General features: G+C 40.5%; 1 protein-coding gene across 7 annotated transcripts in view; it reads left to right on the top strand.

The window, feature by feature from the left end:
- The window catches only part of MBD5 (methyl-CpG binding domain protein 5), a 484,478-nt gene extending 472,466 nt beyond the window's left edge, over positions 1-12,012 (top strand). For 5 of the 7 annotated variants that reach the window (XM_015475434.2, XM_015475445.3, XM_015475436.3 and 2 more), the window contains 2 exons: positions 6,494-6,569; positions 10,542-12,012. In XM_015475434.2, the coding sequence (XP_015330920.1) occupies positions 6,494-6,569; positions 10,542-10,613 (148 nt within the window). In that variant the 3' untranslated portion in view covers positions 10,614-12,012. The remainder of the gene's footprint in view (positions 1-6,493; positions 6,570-10,541) is intronic. The other 2 variants (NM_001191268.2, NM_001430309.1) reach the window with 1 other exon arrangement.
- The last annotated feature ends 7,485 nt before the right edge of the window (positions 12,013-19,497 follow it).

Raw genomic sequence — 19,497 nt, 5'->3', positions numbered from 1 at the left:
TGAACATTTACTGGAGATAATGAAAGAGATGGAAATAATGGTCAGAAAGGTGGAAAACCAGAGGGTAGGGGAGTTGGGTGTTAAAAGCCAAAGACCACGAATTTCTGGGATAATGCAATGAAAAACAGAGGTCCAGTAAGAGAAGATCGGAAACATCTCCATTTGGACTGGGCAGTTGGGAGGCCATTGGTGACCTCAGTGAAAACAGTTTCTGGTAGAATGGCACATATAAAAATAAAATGGCCATGGATTGAAGATTAAATAAAAAGGAACAGAGAGAGTTGGTATCTATTATTTACTCTTCTTTCTACCCTTTATGTGAAAAGTTCCCAAAGAATAACTGGAAAGAAATTTGAGCTAACAAATATCTGGCTAGTTTTATAGACAAGGAGAAAGAAACTAAAAAAGGCAGGTGGCAAGAACAAGGTGGCTGAAAGTTTGGGTTGTGGCCTGAGTTCAGATGTTTCCATCATTACCTGGCTATGTGTACCCTTGAGTATGTTGTTTAACCTCTCTGAGTCTAAATACTTCATTTCTAAAGTGGGATATTAATACCAACCTCCTAGAATTGTTCTAAAGAGAGCCTTAGCACAGTTCTTAGCACATGGTATTTAGTAAACCATTATTTTTCTTATAAAGATATAGGTGAAACAAAATAATTACATATTTTTACCATTTGAAACATTCTGTCACCATATTAGATGTTTAGAGCATTATATAGTCATGTAACCCTCAATATGCTATAATCATACTATACTATAAATATCTTTAAAGTGATTTGCTTATTACTGCCTAATCACAAAGGAAATATTTACATATTTATTGAAGAATTACTTAGGGTCATTTTGTACTTAAAAGTGGAAATAGCTTCATTAAAGAAAAAAAATTTGTGTAACTTTTAGATATGTTACGATTTTTTTTAAAGTAAGGATCAAATCTTCTGTCTATATGTACATATATATGTACTCAGTAACCTTATTTTTGTGAATCTGGAAAGTGATAAAGTGATAACATAAACATAAAAGTAAACATAAAACGTAAACACTTTAAAACCAAGAAATGATACTTGTTGTATTAAATTTTCTTTATTTTTTAAAATTGAAATTAGTTTATTTATGGTATTATGTTATTTCAGGTGTACAACACAGTGATGCAAATATTTTTATAGATTAAACTCCATTTAAAGTTATTATAAAATACTGATTATACTTCCTGTGCTGTATACTATATCCTTGTATCTTATTTTATACCTAATACTATGTACTTCTTAATCCTGTTCCCCTATCTTGCCCCTCACCCCACCCCTTCCCTACTGGTAACCACTGTTTGTTCTGTGTATCTGTGAGTCTGTTTCTGGTTTGTTATGTTCATCTTTTGTTTTTTAGATTCTGCATGTAAGTGAAAACATAAAATATTTTTATTTCGCTGACTTACTTCACTAAGCGCAGTACCTCCCACATCCATCCATGTTGTTGCAAATGGCAAAGTTTCGTTCCTTTTTATGGCTGTGTAGCAGTCGCATTGTGTGTATATATATATATACACACACACCACTTTACCCTTTCATCTATTGGTAGACACACTTAGGTTGCTTCCATATCTTGGCTATTGTAAATAATGCTGCTGTGAACATGGAGGTACATGTATCTTTTGAATTAGTGTTCTCACTTGAGTTAGTTCTCCTCCCTCCAGTTGTGGGCAGGGATATGCACACTGGCAATGACTGCCTCTGCCCTAGTCAGAGGGTCTGTGCATCTCTGTTCCCTCTAAGTGTGTGCGCTCTCATTGGCAGTGGCAGCCTTTACTATAGTGGAGGGCAGTGCCAGAGCAAGAAGAGCTGGAGCAGGGCCCCAGTGCAGGCCAGGGAGTGTGCTGGCAAGCCAGCCAGAATACCAGGCTATTTCTAGTCTGCTGCCTCTCCACTGTGCTGGAGCAGGGAGGCAGGTGGGGGTGGGGGTGGGAGTAAGCAAGTCTGTGCACGTGCATGCACACTTCAAAAGCAGAGTCTTGGTTTTTAACAGCCCTCCGGTAAGCCCTGCTGCTGCTGCTGCTAAGTCGCTTTAGTCGTGTCCGACTCTGTGCGACCCCAGAGACGGCAGCCCACCAGGCTCCCCCGTCCTGGGATTCTCCAGGCAAGAACACTGGAATGGGTTGCCATTTCCCTCTCCAGTGCATGAAAGTGAAAAGTGAAAGTGAAGTCGCTCAGTCGTGTCCGACTCTTAGCGACCCCGTGGACTGCAGCCTACCAGGCTCCTCCATCCATGGGATTTTCCAGGCAAGAGTACTGGAGTGGGTTGTCATAAGCCCTACCTGTTTTCAAACCAGCTAAGGGGCCCATCTTCCCAGAGTTGCTCCCCAGGGAAGATCTCCAAGCCTGCGATCCTGCCTTTCTCTTCTGTGTGTGGTTCCCAATAGCTTTTCCTCCATTCCTACCAGATTCTATGTGGACAGTTTTAGTTGTAGAAAAGTCGTTATGCCAGTCTCCACGTCATTTTCAGTGAGAGCTATTCAACATGCAGTTGTCAGTGTCCTCGTATACTACCATCTTGATCTCTCATGAGTTAAATTTTTTTTAATCTGCGTACTTTCCCTACAGATTAGGTTTTAGAATCCAAGATTCTTGACATTTAGGTCTGATCCAAGTTTGTTCTGGTCTACATGAAGTGAGTTTCTTAAATTCTGAACTGATAGTCCAGAGCAATGTGCAATTCTCACTTCCCTCTTATTTCTCGTACTATTCACAGATGTGTACCTGGCTTCTTTTTTTAATTAATAAAGATAAGGATAATGTGTGACAATATAGGCAATGAACATGAGAAGTGGCAATTATCTCCATTAATAACTAGAAATGTGATTATATGAACATCTATTGCTTAATCAAGTAGCTTTTAGAGTGTCCATTAGTAAAAATGTTTATTATTAAATGTCAGTGGGGAAGAGAAAATAGTAGAAGAGACTCGACAAGGAGGGCCTCTGGACTAGAAGATTGAATTTTGACTAATTATTCATTTCATGGACTCATGGAGCTTTTTCTTCCTCTTTTAAGCTCATTTTTCCTGACTTGACCAGCTAGTATGAATATGGTATGCAGATTTGACATCCAGAAAGTCTCTCTGTACCTCTTGATTTCCATGATATATTCATGTAATTTCATGCCCCATATCTCCATATTTATTCTCTCTTCCAAAAGTAGTCATTTCACCCTCTAATAACTGCTTAAGTTTGTCAAAGGAAAAACATTGTACTAATTACCTTAAACTAATACAAGGAGTTTATAAATATTTTAAATATCTTGTTGAAGAATGAACTCACAAACTCCTAAAATTTTGTCTGTTCATTCAACAAATAATGTTGAATTATTTTTATACTTTAATGTAGATGCTGTTGAAATTTTTCGTATTAAAGAACAAAACTTTTATGCCTCTATTACTTTGGAAGATTATTTACAGTTAAATATCATCTTCTTTGTCATAAAATTATAATTGGTTTCACCAGTTTTCCCTAAAAAATCAAGTGTGACATACAAACAGCTGTTGTAACAGCTACTTCATTGAGTTGTTATAAGGATTAAATGAAGTAATATATATAAAGATTTAATTCAATTCTTGGCATATATAAAAAAGTGAAAGTGTTAGTCGCTTAGTCGTGTGCAACTCTTTATAATCCCGTGGACTGTAGCCTCTGTCCATGGATTTCCCAGGGAAGAACACTGGAGTGGGTTGCCATTCCCTTCTCCAGGGGATCTTCCTACCCAGGGATCGAACCCAGGTCTTCCACATTGCAGGCAGATTCTTTACCATCCAAGCCATTAGGGAAGCCTTAAAATATTCAATAAATACTAGCTATTTTTGTTATTAAAGATAATAGAACCCAGATTCTCTGAAGGTTTTTCACTGAAATATTTTCCTTTTTTTTTTTAGACATTTAGACTTTTATGTAGTCAATTTTAAACCCATAAGATAATAAAAATGCATAACAAATATCTTTTAAAACTTATCTTCATACTTTTATACAAATACAAAAGAAATAGTAAAGATAAAGCTATTTAACACATTGCACAAAGCATAATATTGTCAGATAGCTGGGCAGTATGTGATACTGTCAAGACCTTTGCTAAACAAGCCACAAAAGGGGCCTCAACCCAGCCCAACTCTAGCTCAGCTTAAATAGCCCTACAGAGTCCTGGGATTGCATTCCTCCCCAGAATCATGCTTAGCAAACTCCTCGGTGGGAAAACAACTCAGCCTGACCCCATGAGATGACCAGGGCCCTGTAAAACTGGAATAAGTAGGTGAATAAAAGATAGCATGTGACTATCTATCAACTGGGACATACTCAAAAATAGCAATAAAAGAAAAGAGATAAGTTGTAGAATGGTACTTATATCAGGACACATTTGATATGATATATATTTAAAAAACACATAAAAGACAATACTAGGTACTGTTCATGGATATATCATATAAAATATTAAAACACGCCATAGGAATACACAGCTTCCCTTGTGGCTCAGATGGTAAAGAATCTGCCTGCAATGCGGGAGACCCAGGTTCAATCCCTGGGTTGGGAAGATCCCCTGGAGAAGAGAAAGGCTACCCACTCCAGAATTCTTGCCTAGAGAATTCCATGGACAGAGGAGCCTGGTGGTCTGCAGTCCATGGGATCGCAAAGAGTCAGACACGACTGAGCAATTTCATTTTCTTTCTTTATAGGAATACACAACACAGTTGCCTTTGGGGAGGAGGGTGGGAGAGAATGAGACTGGGAATTTATATCAAATGGGAACTTTAGTTTAAATTTTTAATAAAAGAATTAAAAGAAATATGTAATTTATTAGCAGGTTTTTTTGGAAATAGGTTTGATAGGGGTTGATAACTTGTTCTATGCACTTTTCTGCATAAATGGGAAGAATATAAAAGCTGTAGGCTAGCTTTCAGGCCAACAAAAGGTAAGGTTGATGCTGCATTGCTCTTATAGTTCAGTTACAATCTTTTCTTTCAGTTAAACTGACTTAAGTGCATATAAGTTTCCCAAAACATAGAGCCGTTGTTTTAGCTTTGGACACATTATTTAGACACCATATGGAGCATCCACGATGTGTATACCTAGCAGTATACTACTTAACGATTGTATACAGAAACTAACTGCGTGCATTGTCCAGTCCTGTTGTATGAGGGTAAAACTTGGTGAGGACTGTGGTAAACCAAAGGGCCTCATCTAGAAGCATTCCAGTAAAGTTCAAATATGTTTTTAAACACAATGTGAGCCAAACTAAATGGGACTATGAGCCAAATTCTTCTACAACTGCAAATTTCCAATCTCCATGTAAATGCTGGGCTAGGACTTAACTCTTGGAAGGCCATTTACCTCTACACCTTCTCTAGTAATCATCGGGATGAGATAAATGAAGTGAATCACCTTAGTACTCAGAGTAATTGGGTAATTCTTTGTATGCATCAAGAAGGAAAAGTTAGAGTGGACATAATTCCTAGAGGTAGATAGTGCGGATTTGCCTTGTTTTAGTAATTAGTTCATTAGCTTCCTAGTTAAATGTTTCAGTCATGGCAGATTCTCCATATGTTAAATACCTGTAGTGGTATGCTGCAAGTGAAAAGTGAAAGTGAAGTCGCTCAGTCATGTCGGACTTTTTGCAACCCCATGGACTGTAGCCTACCAGACTCCTCTGTCCATGGAGTTTTCCAGGCAAGAGTACTCGAATGGGCTGCCATTTCCTTCTCCAGGGGGTCTTCCCAACCCAGGGATCAAACCTGGGTCTCCTGCATTGCAGACAGACGCTTTACTGTCTGAGCCACTAGGGAAGCCTGGTATGCTGAGTAGAGAGAAAAGGTCAGACGAGTGATAGACATTCTGAGACCATCATTCTTTATCTTGTCAAATAGTTTTGTCATTTTGCTTTTGGGGAGGCGGGGGCGGGGAAATGTGGCAGAGCCTCAGGTGTGCCAGGTTAAGCTGTTTCCCACCTGTAATGAAAGTGCACCAGGATTTCAGCCTTCATTTGCTGAACTCCTGAAGCCAGGATGCTCCAGAGAGGGCAGAGGGAGCTCCCTAGTGGCCAGAGCCTGCAGTTCAGAGCCCTTCCTCCAGACACACAGCCTGAGAAAGACAAGCCAGAACAAAAGGCAATGCGGAGCAGGCCGGAATCTAAGAGCACAAGCTCCGTCTGTGGAAATAGAGACCCGTTGCCCAGCTTCCTTGCAAAATCATCAGACGGTCGAAGAAACATGTGGAAGGGGAAAGAACACTTTCCCTAATCATCGGTTCAATTTGTTTTTCCTGTAGTTATGTGACCTTATCATTGATTGGTGTTCAGTCATGAGAATCCCAGAGTGTTTTGTCATCAGAATTGTCCAAATGTGAATATAAATTGACTTTCTTTCATGGAATTGGTACTCTGTTTTCTGATTAGGGAATTAAATTGAGATTTTTTTTTCTTTAATTTTTTAATCTACTGTGTTGTTTTCGTTAATTCCAGAAGTGGAAAGCTAAATAACCATTTAGAAGCTGCTATTCATGAGGCCATGAGTGAACTGGACAAAATGTCTGGGACTGTAAGTTATTTTTCCATTATACTGTGTTTCTTTGAAAATAAATTGTATTATACTTTTTGGTAAAGTCTCTTAAATATTGTCAGGCAACTCACGTAGCAATACTAAATTACTGGGCTCAAAAAAGACTGCTATCATAAAAAATTAAAAATAACTTAAGAAAAAATAATCTAGTGGTATTAACTATGTATTTTTTCTGAGGTAAGTAACTTTTTTCCTCACATAAAATACTTTTAAAATGTGCGCAGCAAAACATTGAAGTTAAAATCATAGCTTTTGCATTTGACTCTTAGAATAGCAGTGATTATTAGTGCTGCCTAAGTATTCAATAATATAAATTTCACTCTACCATAGAACAAAAAGGGAAATTGAACATAGGGTCAAGACCAAGAGTATATAGTCATTTCATTTCCTTTCTGCTATTACCTAAAAAAAGTTTAAATATTTGGCCCCAAATCCTATTGCTAAATTATTGATATTTAACACTATAACCTCTGGTTTTAAAGTGTCTACTTTTTCTTTACATTTTTATTGAATGTTGCATGTAATGGTGTTGAATGTGAGTTTAATCATCATTCTCTAATTTACATATTGGCTAACATAAACACTCAAACTATAATTTTGATAATTTCTTAAAAATGTGACTTATCCAAAGCTACTCAGCAATGAAAGGGTGATTTCTTTTAGTTGTTATTGTGTTAACAAGGTTATCTGAATCCTAACAAGCCATCAAATGGCTACTGAATGACAGATATAAGTTTTTACACATTCGTAGTGCATTAGGATTGGTACAAGATTTTGTGATCCAAACCATCATTTCAAAGATGGGTAAATTGAGGCCCTGAGATGTTTAATTTCCTGATAGAATTATAGGAAAAGTCTGGAGCAGAGATTATAAACTCAAACACTTTCTGTGTGTGTGCATTAGTAACTCAGTCGTGTCCTACTGTTTGCAATCCCATGGAGTATAACCAACCAGGCTCCTCTGTCCTTGGAAGTCTCCAGACAAGATAACTGGAGTAGATTATCATTCCCTTCTCCAGGGGATCTTCCCAACCCAGGGATCAAACCCAGGTCTCCTGCATTGCAGGCAGATTCTTTACCGTCTGAGCCACCAGGGAAGCCCCTGAAACACCTTCTAGGGCTGGGCAAATAGTATCATTAAATACAGGGGATCAGGTTTGAGTGAAATAGTGATTTTAGTGGATTAAGAAATGCCAACCAAGATGCCCTGGTCAAGGTAGGCTACGTACCAACTCTCAGTCTTAGAGGCTTAATGGCTTAAAAAGGCTGTTCCTCACTTGGGTCTCATTCTGGTTGAGTAAGTCTTGCTTCACACAGTCATTTAGGGGCTCAGGTTCTTTCTATATCTAGTATCCCCCATTCCCTAGGGTCTCAGAGTGCTCCATCACATCCTTAGCATCCAACCCAGCAGCGGGAGAGAAGACCATGTACCCAGAGGACGGCAGGATAAGGTTTCATGGGCCAGACCGGGAAGTTCATCTGTTCTGTTGACTTTCCACTGGTTTGACCCAGTCACGTGGCCTTCTTAATTCAAGGGGACTGGTAAAAGTATTGTACACCATGCCTGCTCAGGAAGAGGAGAAATGTGTTTGGCAGGCATCTCGCTAATGTCTCTCTCAAGATCTTTGGCCTTTGTGGCCAGCAAGCAGTCAGGAGTGATGGGGGCCATGGCAACATGAGGACTGTATTCTCTCTAGAAGGAGCTTCTGCTTCCATGCTGCAGCGAGCTAGAGCCATGTGGGGATCTGTGCCACTGTTGCAAGATCTTCCCATTTTTTCATGCAACACTGCAAGTCTGAAAGTAAAATTTCTCATTATTTAGTGTTGCCAGCTATTTTTAAAATATTAAAACACCATAGGGCTAAACCAGTCCCTTTCTAGGCTTCATTTGGTCCACAGGTAACTAATTTGCAACTTTGAATAAAGGCTTCTTTCCTCAATTTATAAAAGGTTTCAATAGACTCTTTATCAGAGACTAGTGGTTTTAAAGAACGTAATGGCACCCCACTCCAGTACTCTTGCCTGGAAAATCCCATGGACGGAGGAGCCTGGTAGGCTGCGGTCCATGGGGTCGCTAAGAGAGCGACTTCACTTTCAGTTTTCACTTTCATGCATTGGAGAAGGAAATGGCAACCCACTCCAGTGTTCTTGCCTGGAGAATCTCAGGGGCAGGGGAGTCTGGTGGGCTGATGTCTATGGGATCGCACAGAGTCGGACACGACTGAATCGACTTAGCAGCAGCAGCAGCATGGAACATTTACAAGGATGAGGCAGTGTGAGAAACTCATTGGTGTTATTTTTTAAATGTAATACTTTTAAAAGTTTTCTGGGGATTTCCCTACCAGTCCAGTGGTTAAGACTTTGCCTTCCAATGGAGTGGGGTGTGGGTCTGATTCTTTGTCAGGGAGTGAAGATCCCACATACATCACAGCCAAAGAATGAAAACATAAAAGCAATATTGTAACAAATTCAATAAATACTTTAAAAATGGTCCACATTAAAAAAACCTTTAAAAATAGTTTTCTGTATTTGATTCTGAATAGCAGTGGTCTATGCTATTACGTTATCTTTACAACATGCAATTGAGCCAACTTGTAGTGGATCTTCAGATCCACTGTGCCCATCTCTTCCTAAGCCTGAGTTCTGTGACATCACATTAGTAGCTTGAAATTGGCCATGGTAAATATTTTAAATTAAAAAAAAACATAATTAGAAAATTTTTAAAAAAAGGAAATGAAATTCGGAAAAAAAAAACAAAAACCATTTGTACCACAGAGATTGGCATACACTACAATGGGCTTATGTTCCTCCACGGGGAACTGGTTATTAAGCATGTACTATACCGCTGCCTCAGAGAAGGCAATGGCACCCCACTCCAGTACTCTTGCCTGGAAAATCCCATGGATGGAGGAGCCTGGTAGGCTGCAGTCCATGGGGTTGTGAAGAGTCGGACACGACTGAGCGACTTCACTTTCACTTTTCACTTTCATGCATTGGAGAAGGAAATGGCAACCCACTCCAGTGTTCTTGCCTGGACAATCCCAGGGACGGGGGAGCCTGGTGGGCTGCCGTCTATGGGGTCACACAGAGTCGGACACGACTGACGTGGTTTAGCTACCACTGCCGTGGGCACATCCTGCCTCTCCTGGACCTTGCCTTGTCCCCTCCTGTCAGTACCACAACAGCCGCAATACAATGTGGGACACCTGACCACCTCCCTAGCACCTGTCTTCCGCCCCTAACACCAGACCTGCTGTCTGAAACCTGGGAATCAAGTTCTGCTATTCATCCACCTCTGTTCAATCTGATACACAGCCCTAAATGCTGCTAGCTTCCCTGTTGGTGTATAAAGATGAGTTGTATGCATTGCTCTTCCCAGACTACACAAGCTTAGATTTGCCAACAGATGGTAGTGGTATTCTGTTTTCCATCCTTATTCTTCTCATAAGTAAACCTCCTTGGACTGAGCTGTGTGCATGTTCTTATCATCTTTGACCCTTCTTAGTAGTTATAAAATAAGTACAGTGATGAAATAAAGAAGAAAATGTTTAGTATATATTTATCGACTTTTCCAGAACCCCAGTAAAGTTAGTGATCCAGGGACCTCTGATGGGAAAGGTCTTATTTTCATTTTCAATGGACAGCAGGGGTAGCAACTGCACATCCCCTCTCCCACTTTGATTTTTTTCCAGTTCCTCTTCTGTATTCCACTGTTGGGAGATCCACAGAGTGTTGCTCTGCTTGTCAGTTTCCAAGATTCCTTATCCTCTGTAGTGACTGTAGGCACACCGAGATCTGAGTCTTGTAAAAGTGTTAAATGCCTCAAGATAGCTGTGATTGAAAATGAAAGCCAGAGTCTGCTGCCTACCCTGTTTCTTTGTCAGAAATCCTATGGTGTTTGTGATTTCAATCTCTGTTGTTGTTGTTTTTTCCCTACCTCTTTATTTCCAGGTTCACCAAATCCCCCAGGGAGACAGACAGATGAGACCTCCCAAACCCAAGAGGAGGAAGATCTCCAGATAACAGGGACTACTCCACCGATGCGCAGTGTTTATTAAAGGAATGTGCACAGATATGTCTGTAGATAAGTATTGATATAGCCACTGTTATATCAATATTTAGTCTATGGCAGATAGTTACCACCACCACAGGGTGCTAAGAGAAACAGTGATACGATATTTTTTGATCAGGAAGGATACAGAATGCTGGAAAACCAATCAGAATCCCTGAATGATGAGGGTGGTAGATGGTCAAGAGATTACTGAGAAACTCTTTTTCTATAATACTAAAATTGTGATTATAAGAAATAGTCCAAATGTTTCAGAAGAATTTTCAATGTTGTATATAGAAAATACAGAATTTCATGGTGACATCAGAAATGTAAATATTGTACAATATTGTCATGTACAAGCGTACCTAATGCACACTTTATCTTTTATTGTACAAAGAAATAGTGTACAAAATTCTTTGGTTTCTATGGAGTACACCTACCAGAGACTACAAGTGTAAAGTGATAAATAAAAATACAACCTAAATGCTTTTCTATGATAATGTAAAAGATGCTGTTTTTGTATTTAACAGCAGAGAAAAGGCATGATGATGTATTACCTGAAAATATGACATACACTGCACACCACCGAGTGTCCATTTATATTGTCTGTTTGGAATGAACCTTGCCTGGAAGCACTGGACTTGATTTTGGGTGTCTAGGAAATTGAAACCTTGCAGATTTCTAAAGGGACGAGGGCTCACAGATCTAAATTAAGAATTCAGAAACTGCAACCATTTGTTGCATATTTTTTTTACCTAAGTTTTAAAGTAGAATAGGTTTTATAAAAAAATCTTAGATGGGATATTTTACTCAGTCATTTCTGTAGTTAACATTTGATAGCCACCTGTTGAACTAGAAAACTTACGCTGCACCACGATGGACGCTCAGAGTTGAGGTTTTTTGCAAACGATACCTGACGAGATAAAACTTTCTGTTTCCATATCTGGAGACAAACCCCCACTTTGAAACCTTTATCAGAGGTAAGGTTGATTATAATTCAGTTTTTCTGTAGTAGCAAAAATAAATGCAAATCATCAAACCAAGTTTCATATCCATTCATCAGTATTACTTATTCCAGAAGTTAAGGTGGCTTACAAAATTATTAGCAATGGTAATTTTTTATCAGTATTATGTAACATATCAGATTTATTTTATTTAAAGAATTATTTATACCATTAACAGACTCTTATATATATTAATGTGGCTGAAATGTGCAGGTTGAATCTATTAACCAAATTATTTATATTATATTAAGTAAGTAAAAAATGTGAAACAAATGTAGAGAGAAAATACTACATTGCAAGTATACAAAACCTTAAACTGTGAGCCATTGTAAAGTACAAGGTTATTAATAAGAAATGTAGCACAACATAATTTTCCGTCTTTTTTTCACATTTTCTTCTTCTTTTTTTTTTTTTTTTGTGGTGACGGTATAACCCTATCTCCCAGGCAATGGAGCCAAGTTTCAGGCCCCACCCCCCCACCCCCCCCACCCCCCCCACCCCCCCACCCCCCCCACCCCCCCCACCCCCCCCACCCCCCCCACCCCCCCACCCCCCCCACCCCCCCCACCCCCCCACCCCCCCACCCCCCCCACCCCCCCCCACCCCCCCACCCCCCCCCCACCCCCCCACCCCCCCCACCTCCCCCCCCACCCCCCGCCCCCGCCTGAAATTGATTGGATTGGATTCAACTGACGGATTGTCAAAGGAAGGGATTCCTTATCCTTTTGTTCTGGTTTAGAACCACCAGCCCCACCTCCAAACCCTTAATCCCCTGGAGAGGACTGCCTCTTCCCCCAGCTTGGGGCTCATTCAACTGCCTAATGCTCCAGCCACTGGGAGGCCTCCAGTGGCAGACTCTGAACCCCTGATGTCCACCACCTCCCTCTCCTCTCCTCTCATCCACCCCTGCAACTCCTCCATCCCATGATGTAGCAGAGTTCCAGTCACTCAGGAAAAAGGAGACCAAGGTCATTCCTCCATTTGATTTCTTGGGGCCACAGCACAGAGCACTCCACGAGGCTCACTTTTGATATCAACAGCTCTTAGTTCTTCCCCAGGTCTCCTGTGTCTCTCTGTCCTTTCATTTCCACCTCACTCCTACCTCCCAAGCCTGACAGAATGCAGCTGGCTACACTGGGCTTCACGGCCCGGAGGCAGGAACCCTTCCTTCTAGGGGTAGGTTGACTTGTCTTTGATGTAATAGTGGGATTGCCTGCCTGGTCTTTCCCACAGTCCCCTGAAGTCATCTTCTGTGTACTTTAGTTGACGTATTTTTGTTATAAGTTGATGTGTTTGGTATGTTTGAATGATTAATGTCCCTTTTTTTTTTGCACCAACCTGCTTTTTTCTTGTTTTGTCTACACAGGTGTTTTTATTTACAGATTCACAGCATACGCATGTGTGTGTATTGGGTATGTCTACGTATATGTGGATGTTCGTGTGTGTTGACATGTGGAAGTTTTTTTAGCCTTTAGTTTTTTCTCTTCAGACTAAGTTTGTGTCTACCAAGCCTTCTTTTGGGTATTTTCGAGCTAATTAGGTTTGTGCTTCCCCCACCATGTATACTTTACATCAGTAGATCATGTAAAGTATGTCTGTGCCCATGATGTCACTGGTTGCTTACCGCTGGTTGTGAGTTCTAGGTATTGTTTCAGTCCATATTTTTTTTTTTCCTCTCTCTCTCCTATAGTTCTATGGTTTCATGTAAGCAGTTAATGTAAATATTGTTAGCATTACAAGTCATGCAGTGCTGTAACATTTCTTTTTAAATGTTGCACCTACTTTACAATTAAAAAATTGGTCACTCATACTTGAATTTTGCCCATAGAGCCATTTCTTTCTCTTTGTATTAAAGCCTATTCATTTTTAAAAAATGAAGGCTAGCCCTCTACATTATTACATTTTTTTATTCCCTAGAATAAAATTTTTTCGACAAGTCGGAGAATGGAAACAGAATGAAAAATTTTTGCTCATTTAAAAAACATATAGCCCCTCTTGGAAAAGGAAATCTAATTTTATTTTGTGCCCTTTAACAGTCTTAGGATGCACAAGAAGAATAAACTGTACCTTTAAGTGGTTTTTAAGATCATTTCAAATGAGTGAAATCTAACTGAGCAGCTCTTGTTTAATTTGTCTTGTTTGTAGTATTAAAAGCAGTCAGGGTTTCTGTTTATTTAAAGGAACATTTTTGGTTTGTACTTTTCAGTCCTATTGTGCATATAAATTCTTTGAGAAGAATATTCATCCCTTGTGATATCATGGGCCACTTTTAGTCTTTTATTTGAACCCCACCTTTGAGTTATTTGCTGTGTCTGTTTTTTAAGTAAACACAAGCTTCTTTTTTGAACATAACACTGCAGAATTTTGAGATGAGTGGAGAGTGGTTTTTCTGCTTTCTGTAAAGTTTATGAAGATTCTTAGCTGACTTATCCCATGAGATGATTCTTTTTCGTTTCAGACCATGATAACATATTGTAGTTAACTTTGGAAATCTTCCATTCAGTTTGCAAAGTTCCCTTGTAAATCACAAGTGGTTTTGCACTGAGATTTTTAAATCTAAGATGCTTAACATGCTGATGACATTACTCTTTCTGAAAAGAAAACCAAGATTTTACACCTTACCACAACTCTGATATCTTGTTTACTTTGCCCATTTTTGCCCAAATGATGTAATGCGAGACTCAAAACTTCTCATTGTCATATATAAAATGAGTGATGCATTACTTGACTCATTTGGGGACCATGAACAAATACTATCAACCAACCAGAACTGTAATGTTGAATTATCGTTTATCTTTTTCTTTCATTCATTTTATCACATTTGCATTAGCCAAAGAGATAAGAATATTAGTGATTCGTATGTGTAAACAACCCAGAAGTGAATATTAAATCAGTGAGCCAAAAAGCAATAAACAACTCAAGCATGGGAAAACCTGCTAACCGTGGGGAGTCTGATGTAGAAAAAATATATAAAAAGCATTATCTTCAAATATGAAAGATTAATTTGTATCTACTGTAAATATGTATTATCAGCCTTATCTGCTTTTATACACACTGTGTGTGTACCTCAGTGACCTTTTATAAGCCAGAAAAAATGGTTGATTTAATAATTTGTTATGTAAATACGAAGTTGTCTATAAATTGAAGAATTTGATGCCAGATGGCTTCACAATATACAAATGTGTTTTGTAACATCATGCCTTTATGGATTAAGTATAAATATACTGGACTGTCTGTGAAGAAGAGTAGCAATTTACATTACACCTGCATATCAGATGGATATTTTTGTCCAAATGGTTATACTATTAGAAAAAGAAAATGACCTGAACATTTTCAGTGTGAAAAACAAATATGGTTTTGAATTCACCAAAACTCCTTTTCACACTCAAGAGTCTGTTCAGTTGCACACTAAATGCCTTGTTTTATGAGATTTCCATAGGAGAGTCATTGATTCAGGGTTGGGATCTACCTAGGAAACCTCCCCAAACTGAATAATTCTACTTTAGAGACAAGCTGGGCATCTTAGTCTCTTAAATCACAGGCAGGGGAAGATCCACAGCTTTCTTACTGCTTGTTAACTTATTCTTTTCTGCTTTGTTTCCATACTTCATGAAGAGCCCCACGTAGACAGAGGGCCTAGTTCTTGTGTGCCAAGGTGTGCCTACAGACTGTCACTTCGATTCGGGGTTCCTCAGCCCAGCACTGCTGACACTGTGGGTGAGCTCATGCTTTGTCGTGGGGCACCTGTGCATCCTAGGATGTTTAGCAGCCTCCCTTACCTCTCCCCACCAGATGCTGGGAGTGTCCCTTCCGAACTGTGACAAACAGTGATGACTCCAGCCCTTGCCAAATATCTCTGGGGGCAGGAGTAGGGGTGAGAGACAAAGTGAGATTTGAAAACCACAGCATTAGTGGAGCAGTTATGGAACATATGTCTGTGTAAAATATGGGCATGTTTCACATGCTATAATCAACAGAAAACTGATTCCAGGATCAAAATCCAAAACAAAACCCATGCCAAAGAAGTACTTCTCAGTCCATGGTTAAAGGAAGTGAGTATATTAGCTTCAGTTTTATTTTGAACATGTTTGACACTTTTGATGATCGGATTGACCCAGGATTGATCCATTTTGAGAACTCCCAGATAGGGCTTGCTGCTAAGTCGCTTCAGTCGTGTCCGACTCTGTGCGACCCCACAGACAGCAGCCCACCAGGCTCCCCCGTCCCTGGGATTCTCCAGGCAAGAACACTGGAGTGGGTTGCCATTTCCTTCTCCAATGCATGAAAGGGAAAAGTGAAAGCGAAGTCGCTCAGTCGTGTCCGACTCTTAGCGACCCCATGGACTGCAGCCTACCAGGCTCCACCGTCCATGGGATTTTCCAGGCAAGAGTACTGGAGTGGGGTGCCATTACCTAAATAGTGTGGTTCAGAGTTTGCAGGAAGAGTGATGGCCCACTTTGGTAGAAGGCTTCCTGGTGACAGCATAGCTGTCTCCTCTGAGTCGAATGATGACTATGGCTAAGGGGATGTATATGAATATATGTATATGAAGTGAAGTGTTACCCCCTCAGTCGTGCCCAACTCTTTGCGACCCCATGGACTGCAGCCTGCCAGGCTCCTCTATTCATGGGATTTTCCAGGCAGGGATACTGGAGTGGTTTGCCATTTCCTTCTCCAGGGGATCTTCCCCAACCAGGCATTGAACTCAGGTCTCCTGCACTGCAGGCAGATTCTTTACCAGCTGAACTACCAGGGAAGCCCGTGTACATATGGATCTAGTTTAAACCCTCTCAACAGCAGCCTGATTCAGGTATTAGTAGTTTTTGTGTGATCCTCTTTGAAGTTCTGACAAAAGCATTTCGATAGATCTTGGAGATGTCACTGATACATTTATTCATTCAGTAAATATTTGTTGAGTCCCACTCTATGCCACACCCAATATGCAGCAATATGAATAAGACAGACCCATTTTCTGCCCTCACAGAGCTGCCTAAGGAAGAGACCACTTAAACATGTAAGTATGAAGAAGGCCTGAGATAGGGAAGTGCATTGCAGGCCCCTCACCTAGCTTAATGGGGATGGAGGCTTGAAGGAGGGTCAGGGAAAGGTGAATCGGAATTAGGCAAAGGAGAAGTGTGTGTTCTGGAGGAGGATAAAGGAGAGCTTGTTATGGGCAGAGAGAGGGGCTTGTGTGAGACTTGGAGATTAGAGGAGCAGAAGAGAAGAACAACTAAAGAGTAGGATGTGAGGGGAAATGAGAGAGGTTGGGCAAAGAACAGAATATGGGGGAAGGGGGTTTGGGCAGGTCAGACTGTACTATCTGGAATTCCCTGGTGAGCCAGTGTTTAGGATTCCTTGCTCTCACTGCCAAAGCCCTGGGTTCAATTCCTAGTCAGGGAACTAAATCCCACAAACTGCAAGATCCCACAAGGCACACTGCGTGGCCAGTAATTAATTTTGATATTTGGCAAAGCTAATACAATTATGTAAAGTTTAAAAATAAAATTAATTAAAATACGTGTAAAAAAAAAAAGACCTCACTGTCACATGACAGTAACGGGGACAATTGGATAGGCATAACGTGACCAGGTTGGTGGTTCAGAAAGCTTATTCTAACTGCAGGGTTAAGAGCAGGAATGTGGAAGGGGACAACATCAAGTACAGCATTTTTTATTTTGAGATATAGCTGATTACAATATTAGTTTCAGGAGTACCATGTAGTGATTAGTGATTCAAGACTTTCATAGAGGATATCCATTTAAAGTTGTTATAAAATATTGGCTATATTCCAGGTGCAGCATTTTTTAAAAGCAAAATTTCTAAAAGATCGGGGCCTACCGTAATTCTTCATATTACATTTGTTGAACAAGTTCCATCCCAGTCGAGGTATGTATATAACTATATTTGTGTAAATTCACTTTAATAGTCATGAAGAAATGCTATTCAGCACACTCACAGTTACTTCTAACAACATGATTCCCAGTGTCTTCACACATATTAGTTCTCTATTAGAAGAGCAATGATGTTTCTACTGGGATGATCAGAGGTTGGGGAAGTTTGAAGTCCCAAAGCATTTTGTTAGATTGTTAGAAAGCAAGGCCTGCTTCTCAGAATGCATAGGTAAGTGTACCTCAGATCTAGGTCCTCGGCATGATGCTTCATCCTGCACATCTCACTGGAAAACAGGAAGCTGCAGAGGAGCGTGCGAGTTGTCAGAGGTACCAGGTGAGCACCAAGGGTTATGAAAACATAGGAAAGCAGGACCACAGGGAGTCGGGCCCAGAATAAGGCCATCTGGCTACAAGGACCGCTGCCTCACAGCAGGGGAGACCACAGTGGCCTTTCATCATCCATTCCAGGCCGTGATTATGTACATGCCCTTCAAAGTATCCCCAGCCACAATTAGTCACCTCCTACATTCAGTGATCATTAAACTTGAGAGCTTTTTAAAGCTAATTATCTGTTTTAAAAAAAAAAAAAGCAGAAGCAATGCAATAACAGGCATCTAATCCTATGATCCAGATGCCGGCGAATAGACCTTCTCTCTGCACAGTGTCCTGCGCACAGGAAATGGAGCCTCAGTGGGCAGGCAGCCCATTATAAAGTTTCCAAACTGGTCCTTGGCGAGGGTTCGTCTGCATTCCTATCTAGACTGTGCCACTAACTAGTTGTCTGACTTTGGGAATGTTACTTTATCTGTGCTTAGCTTCCTCGTCTAAAAAAGAAGGATAATAACAGCACTTCCCTCATGGGTTTGATGAGGGATACAATGAGACAGTGCAGGTAAACTCTCAGATGTCTGTCACAAAGCAGGCATCTGTGTGTGTGTGCTTAGTCACTCAGTTGTGTCCAACTGTCTGCAGCCCCACGGACTGTGTAGCCCACCAGGCTCCTCTGTCCATGGGATTCTCCAGGGAAGAATCCTGGAGTGTGTTACCATTCCCTTCTCCAGGAAGTTTATTTTTTTATTATTTTTTTTTTTAGGAAGTTTATTTTTAAGCTGTAGTTTAAAAGGTTTAGATTAGGAAAGGGAACTTGCTGCCAGGGAAAGGGGTTGTCCAACCTAAGGAGGAGTTGTGTTTAGAGTTGCTTGCTGTCTCCGTAAGAAGCCTTTAAGGGTAGAGTGATTTCCCTGTCCAGAGCAAACTGTGACAGAGGCCTTTTCTGGTGCTTCCTGTCCAGCCCAGTTTCTGAATCTGCTCCCTGGGGTGTTTCTTAGATGAATTCTTTTGCCTATAATGCCACATTCAGAAGTGAACCAGCAAAATGAGGTCCCAAAAAACTAGTCCAAGTGCACTGGCTGTGGTAACCAAAACAGAAACAGAACTCCAGCCTTCAACCTCAGAGTGAAGTTAGAACCAGCTCTTTAAATAATAACTCAAGATGTGAAAAGTTTGAACAATTTGTAATCAGTCAAGTCAGGGAATGCAGAGTTTTACTACAAGTGTGTGTGTTTAATCACTCAGTTGTGTCTGACACTTTGCAACCCTGTGGACTGTACCCTGCCAGGCTCCTCTGTCCCTGGGGTTTCTCCAGGCAAGAATACTGGAGTGGGTTGCTCCAGGGGAAAGTGTATTTGACTTTGGGTGGGATGGCAGGGGCGGGGTAGGGGGGAGCCTAAAATTTGGTGTTAGGACAAATCCCTGAAAAGATTCTGGGGCCAAACTCCTAGGGTGTGAGTCCAGTCATTCAGTGGCTGTGTGATCTCAGGCAAATTACCTCTAAGTGCTTTAGTGCCATCATCTGAAAGTGGGGATAACAGAATCAGAACTTTGAGAGTTAAACAGATTAATCTGCATGAAGCACTTAGCAGAGTGTAGACTTGGAGTCAATGCTATACAAGTCAAGCTAC

Source organism: Bos taurus, chromosome 2 (assembly GCF_002263795.3).
Source record: "Bos taurus isolate L1 Dominette 01449 registration number 42190680 breed Hereford chromosome 2, ARS-UCD2.0, whole genome shotgun sequence".
NCBI lineage: Eukaryota > Metazoa > Chordata > Mammalia > Artiodactyla > Bovidae > Bos > Bos taurus.
Note: the sequence above shows the minus strand (reverse complement) of the source record. Positions and strands in the feature narration are given on the sequence as shown.